The sequence below is a fragment of the Cydia splendana genome, chromosome 10 (genome assembly GCF_910591565.1).
Source record: "Cydia splendana chromosome 10, ilCydSple1.2, whole genome shotgun sequence".
NCBI classification, from domain to species: Eukaryota; Metazoa; Arthropoda; class Insecta; order Lepidoptera; family Tortricidae; genus Cydia; species Cydia splendana.
Window position 1 is genome coordinate 16,049,717 of NC_085969.1, and position 12,315 is coordinate 16,062,031.

The 12,315-nt window shown below is 37.1% G+C and overlaps 1 protein-coding gene across 1 annotated transcript; it reads right to left on the bottom strand.

Moving 5' to 3' along the window:
• Window positions 1-1,413: 1,413 nt before the first annotated feature.
• Window positions 1,414-9,936, bottom strand: LOC134794370 (MMS19 nucleotide excision repair protein homolog). Its single transcript, XM_063766171.1, has 7 exons — window positions 9,830-9,936; window positions 8,478-8,861; window positions 6,215-6,564; window positions 4,421-5,875; window positions 3,518-3,781; window positions 2,773-2,940; window positions 1,414-2,039 (listed from the first exon to the last, which is right to left on the bottom strand). Exons 1-7 carry the CDS (start codon window positions 9,915-9,917, stop codon window positions 1,836-1,838), a joined length of 2,913 nt encoding a protein of 970 aa, XP_063622241.1. The 5' UTR covers window positions 9,918-9,936; the 3' UTR covers window positions 1,414-1,835.
• Window positions 9,937-12,315: the final 2,379 nt, after the last annotated feature.

The following is a 12,315-nucleotide window of genomic DNA, read 5'->3' on the forward strand; positions in this document are numbered from 1 at the left end:
ACTTTCTATACATCTCGCTCGCACTCGCATATTAGTGCAAACGGGATGTATAGAAAGTAAATTACGTTCTCGACGGCGTTTATGTCAGTGACAAACTGATGGTAACCGTATAGATCCGAATGCGTAATGACGGTTACGACGCGTAGCTTTTTGTTAAGTTTTGTTATAGTAGTTTTCACATAAGTAGTATGGTACTCATGATCAAAGAGAATTTGAAATAGAGGAATATTATCAAAGTAAATTATATAGTCAGTACATTTACTGCCATCTTTCGACACAAATGATGAACACTTTTAGAACGCCATTAACTGCGATCCTTATTTTTTCAAAGATATGTGTTAAATTTGTAAAATGTCAAAAAGTATCGCCATCTAGTCGAGGATAGGCCAAAGGTATGGTGCCATATTTTCGAGAGATGGCGCCATACCTTTGGCCTACTCTCGAGTAGATGGCGATACTTTTTGATGATGCATGCATGAAAAAATAAGGATCAAAGTCAAATGGCGTTCTAAAAGTGTTAATCAATTGTGTCGAAAGATGGCAGCAAATGTACTGACTACATAATTTACTTTGACAATATTCCTCTAGTCTAAATTCTCTGTCATGAAGAAAGTTATCGTCCTCATACAATTTATTGCTCGTAAATTGCCAGCGTGCTGAGACAGGGAGTTGAAAAATGTTTCACGTAGACTTTGAATACAGAAGTTACATATGTCTTTGATACAGGTGACCTAAGGTGTACTGCCTACTCGATGGTAATATATAGGTATTTAACACATTCAATACCACTAAGTGCTACGGGTTACGCTCGTAGCGCGTAGCCACGGTTTCGTCGTATGTAGCGCGTAGTCGCTACGAACAGTGTACCCGACAGTCGGGTTCTTGGTGTTGAATGTGTTAAAAAAATACGTACTACAAATCATACTACTTATATAAGAACAATAGTTAGATTTATCGTGTTTACTCCAGTCCTCCCGGCTCTTCACGTCATTCCTATTATTTCAATTCGCTTTCGCCTCGGAATCATTACGGACCAGTCGCTTCTTTTCGTCAAGAGATGGCGCTAGGTCCAATAACACGTCGTCACAGAATAAAGAATAGTACTCTGGTACTAGGGTACTATAGCGTACTAGGTACATACAGAAGACTCACTCTCTTAACAAAACGCGTCTGTTACGATCATGACAGATATTGCCGCTAGGTGGCGACAATACCACGCGCGGCTTATGGCTGGCCACCAAAATTGGTGTGGAACGAATGTAGTTTTAGATGTACCTGTTACAATACGACGAAATCGCGGAGTGAGCCACGCCTGACGTCGTTTGAATGTAAGCCGGAGCATGGTAGGGTAGGTGGTGCGCTATGTCGAATACAACTTGTCTATCCAGATTAGTAAGGAAAAAAAATACTGTGCCGTGATAAAATTTTATTTATTTCTGTATATTGCTGTAACAGTATTATATAACATTTTTGTTTTTTGTAGGTACATTGCTACTATTCATACATTACAATAATGAAAAGCCCAGGCTATAAACGGTACAGTATATTTGCCATAAGGTACACACTCATCACATATATAGGAGATTCGGAGCGGCAAATGTACTTCAAATATCTGAACGTGCATTTTAACAATAATGTTTCAAATAAGAGAATAGTTAAATACCTAACTATTAAAACTTTTAACTGAGAAAAGAGTTAAAGTAACATTAAAACTTAACTGAATTCCAGGTGCAGTGCTGGATAAGAATTAAAAAAAAAATCAAAGAATAAATTTTAAAAATACTCTTATCGTTTTTACTCTGGCCTCATCACATCATTTCTATTATATTATTAATTCAATTCGGCTTATCCTCCCCTGGCGCGCCAACGAGGAACCATCTTGTGCGAGCTTTAACGGCCATATGACGGACGAGTCGCTTCTTGTCGTCCAGAGATGGCGCCAGGTCCAACAACACGTCTTGTTTGAACGGAAGCAGGAGCATGGTGGGGTAGGTGTGCGCTATGTCGAATAGGCATTGGAGACTTTTTATTCTGACGTCCTGAAAATAGTTGAAAATATTGTTAGGTTAGTTTAGTCTTAGGGTTTGTAAATATTTTGGTATAAGGTTTTTTCTCGTGCAAAGGCAGTAATAGAGACGCATAAAATAGGTAGCCGCTTTGATTATCATTATCAACCCGGGTTGTCAACTGTTACAGCATTTACGAGGCGCCGTCATATATTTTAGCGCCTGATAGAGGCCTCGGGTGACCAGAGGGCTGGCCAGTATTTCGCGCAGCGCATTAGCTAGCTATACAGCGAGGAAATGCGGCTTGCCTTCTGGGCACCCTGCCCGTTGACGGCGATTTAGGCCAATTTTTTTACCTATAGGTAGGTTAAGTATTAACTTAAGTAGGTTTTTGTTTATTTCATTTAGTTTTAATAAATAAATAATTTGTTTTAGCGGTTAAAATGAAGACTTCAATGTTACACTAATTTATGTCTTTTGTCTATGTTTTTTGTGAATTCTATAAATCTTTCTTGTGTACTATTAACCCTTTGAACGCCACCGAGCGAACGATCGGGCGCGGCGCGTTATAATAAACCTTGTTAGAATGCACGAAGGTTTATATTGGGCTGTAGAGTGTAGCCGCACGTGTCAGTAGACCGCTTTGGCGGTCAAACGGTTAATCTTTCCCTAAAATCAATGTCTATTTTCATGAAAAAAAATCTTATGTACTTTTATCACTGACTGCACACATACCATCAATTTCCTAACAAACAAAATATCTCACCATAGACTTAGCATATTTGGACAAGTTCACCAGCCGTGGCAAAATGGTCTGTATGCTATCAGCCACAATAATATGTTTCGCTTGCACCAGATCCGACAATACATCAGTCATGACGAGCAACAGATCCTTGTTGTCGTATTGTAGGGAATCGATCACTAGGGGTACGACCTGCAAACAGTAAGGTAAGTGGTAAGGTAAACAACCTGAAAATCGGAATGTATTATGTGATATTTGAAATTCGCAGCAGTTTAATAGTAGTTTATGCGATTGGTACACAATGAAAGGCATTAAAATACAAGTGTGGGTTTATGAAATGAACGAAGTGAGTTTTATAATAGGATCACACAAATATGTTAATGCCTAATTATATATCGTTACATATACTGCTTCTATATATTATAAGCTCTCCATGATGTGTTCAGAAACCGTATGTTATAACCGCCATAGCGGCATTTGATCACACACTATACAAAACAGATTATCTTTATTGTCGTAATTTGCGGTTTTTGAAAGAAAGGGTTATATTATTAATTTATTATATACCGAAATTTATTTCATTGAAAAAGTCAGTAAAAAGACAAATAAATAACTAATGAACTAAATACATCTATGAATAATACTAAATTAAAACTAAAAACCCTAAATATATCTAAAATAAAACAAGGAATATAAAAACTACTGAAAGAGGCCTCCCCGCGCTCCTATTTATTATATGTGTGTAGATAAAAGTATAAAAGAGCCTTACCTTATCCACGTCACTATTAAGTACACTCTTAGGCGCCTTCGCCAACACATAGGCCCAGCTAAGTAATACATTTTCCTTCATACCCTCCGTCACTTTTATCTTACTCGCCAAAGCAGAGAAGCTCTGGTACATCCGCTGTTTGTATAGTAAGCTTATTCGGCAATGCTGCTTAGGGGTCAAACGGTCGGGGCCGTCGGTCATTATAAGATGGATCGCTTCGGCGCTGGTTAGGCTGTAGTCTGGTATTGATAGGACTTTTGTTATCTGTAAATGAGCATTAAAATTTTGATTAAGTTATGATAGTGACAATAAAGATGATAAAGTTACGATACTTATATGCTGTGCATCTTGATGTTTTACATTCAATTCTACATCTCAACTTCATAAAACGAATTGTGTACATGTAACATAATTATCCACTTTTTATACAGTTAGTATGGCGACATGAGTACTTAAATTGGGGCTTACTGTACATGGTATAATACTGGAAAAAAAACCGGACAAGTGCGAGTCTGACTCGCCCACCGAGGGTTCCGTACTTTTTAGTATTTGTTGTTATAGCGGCAACAGAAATACATCATCTGTGAAAATTTCAACTGTCTAGCTATGACGGTTCGTGAGATACAGCCTGGTGACAGACGGACGGACGGACGGACGGATAGGGTCCCGGTTTACCCTTTATAAAGTGTAATTATAAAGTAACCCTAATTATAAAGTGTGCATTCTTCATTCTACAGCTCTACACTAAGTTAATTCTTGAGTACTATGAGGGCTATTAGACTATGATGCACTGGACGTAGCAAGAGATGGCCCCCAACTAAGCATAATGACACTCAAGATCGCAAGAAACCGTTGTAGAGATCCTTGGGAAGCTATTTTCCTGAAGACATGATCAAAACTTACCTTTTCTAACCAAAACTGGAACAAGTTACTTCCTCTCAATACCAATGCTTTAGTTATCCATCCATACAGCATTATAAGTCTTGGGCACAATTTCTCGCTATCTCTATTACAAGTTGCCAAGTGATTCTTCAATTGATCATATAAAATATCGAATTTTTGACCATATTCTGCTTTGTTCATAAAATGAGCTACCAAACTGCATGCTTTTCTTCTAATCTGTTCGTCATCAGAAGATAACGACAATTTCAAACTTAACAACATTATCTCAGTAAAGTTAGTCTCAAAAACTGTTAGATGTAAAGAGTTATACAAAGATTCTAAGGTGAGGAAGTAACATTCTTCGTTTTTACATTTCTCTAAAACCGTTTGTGCGTGTTTCGCCAGTATATTACATTGTTTCTCTGCTGGCAAACTGGCTACCGTCGTAGAAATCAAGTTATATCCATGGGTTAAGGAGTCTACTCTGTTTAAAGGCTCATTCATAATCCAGGAAAGTATGGAGTCTATGAGACCGTGGTCACTCTCGATTTGCGTCAACTTCTGGTCACTGTACAAACTTGCATTGGACATCGACTCACTTAGCGCCTCTACAACATTTAAGGCCTCCTGGTCTTTTGATGTGATCAATTTCAACATTTCCTCTATGATTACTTTCGTAAAGTCATCTATACTTGCCAAGTTTGAGAGTAAATTCAGTCGTTTTCTCAAAGCAGTTTTGTCTTGAGTCAAATTTTCTAAGTCACATTTCCCTTTGACCACCAATGCCATGATAGTTTCTGGGTATTTTCTAGCTAAAGCATGAACTGCCTCCACACTTACGCTTAGAACATCATTCTCTTGACTATATTGGATATTATGAATCAATACTTCCACAAATGGCACAATTAGTTCTGTTTCTATGACTTTTTTTACTCTTATCATTGTTTTGAAACCCACTATTTGGTATTCCTTATCAGGCTGGCTAACTGCAGTCAAGCATAACTGAGGTATTTCAATGACCTGCTTTTCAATAACATCTAGCACCTCCCAATGTACCGCCAGATCATATAGATCGCCTAGAAACTCTAATGTTGCTATTTGTAGTTTCCGAGTTTGGTTTAATTCGTAAAATGCCAGAGCAGCGGGTATCATCGATTTGGTTATAAGAACACAAGATTCTTTTGAAGCATTCGCAGTTGTTAGTAGTACTCTAGTAGCTTGAACAAACTGTGCGACTGTGGTTGCCTCAGCTATGGCAGTTTGCATGGAGATAAGTATTCCTTTAACAAAATTCTCGAATGATTGACTTGTGTTAGAAGAAGTTGCCAATTTAGCAACTAAGGCTGATAATGCTTGGTGGGCAGCCATTTTTAGTTCCTCGTCAGTTTTGTGAGATATTTCCCTGTTCAGAGAAGACCATAAGGCTTTTAGGAAGGGGTCATAAGCTTCTGAGTGGAATATCTTACAGCTTTTCTCCTGGAAAATAGGAAAATAAATTTTAACCTTGACATAAAATGATGAAATTCACTGCATTTACACAAGAAAAACGGTACAAAATTGGATGAAATGCAGAATGAACATAAGTCATGTTATAAAATTGAGAACATGTTTACATCTTCATGTATTTGTTAAATAGCTGCCAAAACGCGAAAAAATTCTTACATCATTGATACCTATATCACTAAATATACATACTTGTTTATCCACATGGCTCAGCTTGGGCAACCAATGCGTCCAGAATCGAGCTTATTTTTATGCACAATTTTTCTTGTTTAACAGTTGCATTTAATATCAAATTAAACAAAATAAACTAACCAATAGCTTCAATGAATCAAGTTTGGCCAACCTTAAGCCGGAATCCAATTTTTCTATCAACAAAACCAAACAATGCTCCCCGAACTGTGGTATAGCACACAAACATGGACATAGTTCATCCGCTAAGTCCTGTCTGGATACAGCTGCCGGATCATCCGGTGACGGATGAAAATCTATCGGATAATAGCATGAGATCACTTCAAACATTTCTTCCACTAAATGTCCAAGTGGTATATGTCTCAGGAACGTCGGCAGAAATCCAAATAGGAACAGTAAATTACGTGGGTCCCTCTCTCCATCCATTGCTGATATGAATCCATAGACAAAGTCTGGCCCCAATGTTTTCATGTCTGAAAAATAAATTTACATTTGACATTAATTGATAACTGGGGCCCATTTGTCAAATGGTATTTAGGCTAATATTATTAGTCCACAAACTGTTCAATTGTACCATTCGAGAAATGGGCCCCTGGTTTTCTCATCCTTCTTGTAAATTATACTGATGTGCATTATCAGATTTAGAATAAGTAAAAGAATACACAATTATCATTAGGTACAGTTTCTGATGAGTATATGGTATATTGTAATACAACTGTATCAAATCCTTTGCTGACTATTATTGACATTGTGAACTACAAAAGTTAGTAAGCAGGCATTAGTTTATAGTAGTGTCCGACCGAAGGTTCGGTTTCGGTTTCGGTTTCGGCCAGTTTCGGCCAAAAAATCATGTTTCGGCTGTAGTTTCGGTTTTGGCCAAAAAACGGCCGAACCTTTCGGCCGGGCCGAAACTTACGAAATGGTACTTAGTACTATGAAACTAAACTATGTGACAAAGACCAAAAGTTGGGGAATAAGTAGGACAACAATATTAATATGTACCTACATATACTGATTCATGTATAGGTACAGAAATTAATTGGTTTATTATCAAAACACAATTCCACTTATGAGGGCGCCACTAGACGCAGTCTTAAGAGGCTGTTAATACCTATAACGCGCATATTGTCTAATTGTATCGGAGTAAATGAGATAGCACTGTCGCATGTTACTGGGCCTGGGCAAAGGAATAATAAGAAAACTCATCATCTTCCTCGCGTAATCCCGGAAATTTTGCCACGGCTCATGGGAGCTTGGGGTCCAATTGACAACTAATCCCAATAATTGGCGTAGTCATTAGTTTTTACGAAAGCGACTGCCATCAGTCAGACTAACCTTCGAACCCAGAGAGTAAACTAGGCCCTATCGGGACTAGTCCGGCTTCCTCACGATGTTTTTCCTTCACCGAAAAGCAAATAGTAAATATCAAATGATATTTCGTATACCTATAAGTTCCGGAAAACTCATTGGTACGAGCCGGGGCTTATACCTGCGACCTTCGGATTGAAAGTCGCACGCTCTTACCGCTAGGCCACCAGCGCCCAACGAAATATCTCGCTTTTTAATACAATGGACATTGGTTGGAGTCTGTGCTCAACTACTTATCCTGAAGCCTGAAGCACGGCTTTGACTTCGCATGAAAGTTCGCCTCACTGGGGCACTTCGGACTTTTAGGCCCAGGTGAAGATCGGTACCCGGCCTTGCTATATTTCAACAAAAAATTTCGCGCTCGCTGCGCTCGCGTTTTTGCTTGACCCTGTATCTACATGTTAGCTTGACTGGTGAATGAATAGAGTTAGACTAAGAAAATTCCGCAATTATTTTGATAGCATACGCAGTACAACTAGTGCAAATGATATTTATACGTCATAATTTCATAGAAGTTTTAACGTTTAAAATAACACTTGCACTCCGTGTGTTATCAAAATCGTTGCAGAATTATCTTGGTCTAACTCTAGTAATTTTCTTAAAAAACTGCTTAAGCAACATCAATTTCAAGGACATTGGGTGTTGAGTTGACAGCCCCATAATATGTGTGTAAAAGCAGTTTTATGACATTTTTTCAACGATTTCAACAAGTCTACAAAAGGTTCGGTTTCGGTTTCGGTTTCGGCCGAAACTAGAGCCAAAGCCGAACATTCGGTTTCGGTTTCGGTTTCGGCAAAAAAACATGTTTCGGTCGGACACTAGTTTATAGATGTTTTTGATGTAACTTGTTGCAGAAATTATGGTTTGTTTTAGTATTAACGTAAAGTATGTTTGTGACGATGCTTGGGATTGCATATATGTTTTAAAGTATTAAAATTAGAAGTTATCCTCATCAGCACAACATAAATTGATTGGATGTATAAAAATAATTAAAGTTAAAACAAATTGTAATACTTACATTCAATATCTTTCTCTAGTAACCTCCTTATAATCAAATAGATATTCTGCCTGTCTTGTCTCACTTGTGACTGGCATGGCACTTCTCTAAACAGTACAGTAAAGAATTCACCACTACTCTGCACATCATAGTTCTTCATATCAATGATAGCCAAAAATCCTTCCAAAACTGATGGTATAACTCTATGGTTATCCTTTAAACGGTCTATATAAAATTTTGTTATATATTTAACTTGATTTTCCGATAAGAAATCTCTTGGTAATTCTTTTAAGATCTTGGTATAGAATCTCATTCCTTTTTCGCGATTTTCCGGTTCTTTGTTTGTGAGGATTCCAGCCATATTTTCAACAAGGCGTGTTATGTCTATGTGAGAGGACAATATGTCTAAAAAAAAGTTATTATTAAATACATAAAGTTCATGGTATAATAATATACTCCGCCAGATACTCTCTTCCCGTATTTTCGTGGTCACGTGACTGACACAAGCCTACGTCATCATGCGACAGCACTATATGATAATATGCGATAGCGCTATATAAAGTGGCAATGTTATTGTGACATAGGCTTGTGTCACTCTGGGAAGAGAAGACCATGTTTTATTAGACTATGCATAAAATTCAAACATGCAGTTAATGCTTATAAGAGATTTAAGTAACTGGAGAGCAGACAGGATTCTAGAAAATGTATATATCTTACAACAATTGACGTAATTGAATTATTAAATCATAATACATACTATGATCCAATATAAAAAGTTTGTTAGGAAAATATTTAACCAATAGTCGAATATTATAATTATGATAAGGAACTGTTTATATCTGCCAGGTCATGAGGCCAAGGATTGTGTAAACAGAATACCCCCTGTTAGCAAACAACAATGATAAAATAAATAAACCAAAACAAATAGAATTATAACTGTAGGATTCTTCATATTACTTTGATTTTTAACCGACGAAAAAAACGGAGGATGTTCTCAAGTCGACACGTATATATATATTTTTTTTTATGTATGACCACGCATAACTTTTTATTACTAACATTAACGTTTATTTTTATAGTTTTATTTTTCTTTGTACCTACTAATACTTAATTTTGTAGACAAAAATATGGATACCTGCGGGCTCAGCACGGTTCCATTTTTATCGACTATCACTATGCGCGTCCCTTTCGCACTTACATACTTGTTAGAACGTGACAGGCATGGTGACAAGGGATAAAAACGCGACCGTGCTAAGCCGCCTGGTGTCTGAAATAAAAATATTTCATTTCATTTCATTCATTCATAGTAGAAAATTAGGTACTTACTACTTTAGATATCAAAGACGGAAGCATATCGTAATATTTAAACTTACCAGTAATAATGCTCGATGTTTTAGAAAATATGTCCTCATTCTTTATTATTTCATCAGACAAATCAGCTCTAAACCACACAGAATCCATATTGCTGAAAGGAAAGCAAGCAGCAGTGTTTGCAATAGTTACTTTTTTTAGGCACCTATTGTGTTTTTATTACACTGCTTTTCACATTTTCTGGTTGGAATTTCATAACGTTGAAAATCGTAAAGAATATATAAACTTATTTAATTTTTCATGATATGAATCTTCAATTAGTTCAATTTTTAGGTTATGTTAGATTTGACCGATGTTGCTAGAGCATTTCTCGCTAAATATACGAAATACAGAAGAAAATGTAAACTTCACAGCAAGGCCAGCTCAGCCCATCGACACCCCATACTATGATAAATTAGGAACGTACTTGTTACCAACATTGAGACATAGAAATAATCTTATCGAATTAAAATGACTGCTGTTGCATTTTGGTAGCACATACCATACTTGCTTTTAACTAGGGCTCCCGGTATCCGTGTTACACGCCGAAACGAATACCCGTGTTCTTAAGACCGGCGGTGCTAAGAACACGGTTTACACGGAACCGCCGGGATCCGGATACGTATCCAAGAACCGTTCCCAAGAAACGTTTCTCAGATACGTATCTCCGTTTACACGGGTACTTAAGACCGCCCGAACGGATCCGAAACAGTTTGAGCCAATCAATGCTCTAGCTCTGGGTATGCAAGGTCTAGTATTGAATGTTGACTTCAGATGAACTCGTTTAGCGTACGAATTTTTTTTTTAATTATTTATAACAGTTTTAACACATGTGTTAATATAACATATTTAACCAACTATACAATACAGGGTTATTTTTGGACCGTTAGCCATATTGTGCGAGGTGATTAGGTAGGCCATACTGAACAACTTTTTGTATGGGACCAACTCCGAAATCACAAAAATTTTTTTGGCCGTTTCCTACATTTTGGTCGAGTGGATGTCGATGTCGACGTTTTCCATGGGAAGGCCAAATTTTTTTGGGATTTCGAGGTTGGTCCCATAGAAAAAGTTGTTCAGTATGACCTACCTAATCACCTCGCACAATATGGCTAACGGTCCAAAAATGACTGTATATGAATGGAAGTAGGTGTCCCTATTCTATATAGTCTACTATTTTTAATTTTGAACTAACTCGTCCCTAGTTTAGAACCTTAATTAGGGTTCCGTACCCAAAGGGTAAAACGGGACCCTATTACTAAGACTCCGCTGTCCGTCCGTCCGTCCGTCCGTCCGTCCGTCCGTCTGTCACCAGGCTGTATCTCGTGATCTGTGATAGCTAGACAGCTGAAATTTTCACAGATGATGTATTTCCGTTGCCGCTATAACAACAAATACTAAAAACAGAATAAAATAAAGACTTAAGTGGGGTTCCCATACAACAAACGTGATTTTTGACCGAAGTTAAGCAACGTCGGGCGGGGTCAGTACTTGGATGGGTGACCGTTTTTATAGATAATGGTACGGAACCCTTCGTGTGCGAGTCCGACTCGCACTTGGCCAATTTTTTTTTACTATTATTGCTTTTAAGTTAATTTCATTACATATTACATTTCAATCAAAGAAACACATTTTATATATAATGGTGTAAGTTATATAGTTTCGCGAAGAATAGGTATGCAGACAAATACTACCTACTACTACTTTGTGGTTATTTGTTATTTTTATCAATTACCTAACTGTTAGATTAGTTACTAATCTATACCAACGAAGCAAAAAAGTACAGCGGCATTTGAAACGCAGGATTTCACGCGAGAACCATAAAAACCCATGCTACCTTGGTTACCTTGCAATTATATTGCTAAATACATTAAGATAGATCTCAAAATTGGTAATCATTCATGTTGACTGGAGTCACTTTCACACTAGTGCTCAGGTAATAAATGCCGGCCGGTGGCGTTCCATTCATTAGAACGTGTTGTTTTTCAATACCCTTTTGTCTGATATCCCCGAAAACATGTAGTCCCAAACCATTATCAGAACTGCCATAGCTAATTATAAGCTTTATGTCGGTGTAATAAGGAGAACCTGTCTACACATATATGAAATTGTAACAAATGCAGCGGCTAAAATTAAAGAAGCATATGTATCTAAGCAAATGAACACGAAATAAATATGACTTTTAAGATATTGTGTTTAGGTAAGTAGGTATGACTCCAGTTCGCCACTTAGTCGGCCAATTCGTAAAATACAGTCTTTCCAAGTTACTTTAATTTAAAATCGTTTTGTTGTTTTGTTGCTAAAATTGTAAATAATATTTATTAGTACAGTCTTAAAGTTCATTTTATATGATAATAAGATAATGAATTTAAGAAAAGTCTTACTTTTCATAAATTCATACTAAATTATATTAAAAGTTGTAAATACATTACTTATTGGCAGATACACATGATTACAGTGTAAACTCTTTATAACGTCACTCGTTTTAATGACAAACTCCTTAAAATGT

Coding starts and splice junctions, on each gene's coding strand:
- LOC134794370 (XM_063766171.1), bottom strand. CDS start 9,917: ATGGATTCTGTGTGGTTTAGAGCTGATTTGTCTGATGAAATAATAAAG. Junction 6,565..8,477: donor ACTAGAGAAAGATATTGAAT/GTAAGTATTACA, acceptor TTTATTTTTCAG/ACATGAAAACATTGGGGCCA. Junction 3,782..4,420: donor TCCAGTTTTGGTTAGAAAAG/GTAAGTTTTGAT, acceptor GCTCATTTACAG/ATAACAAAAGTCCTATCAAT.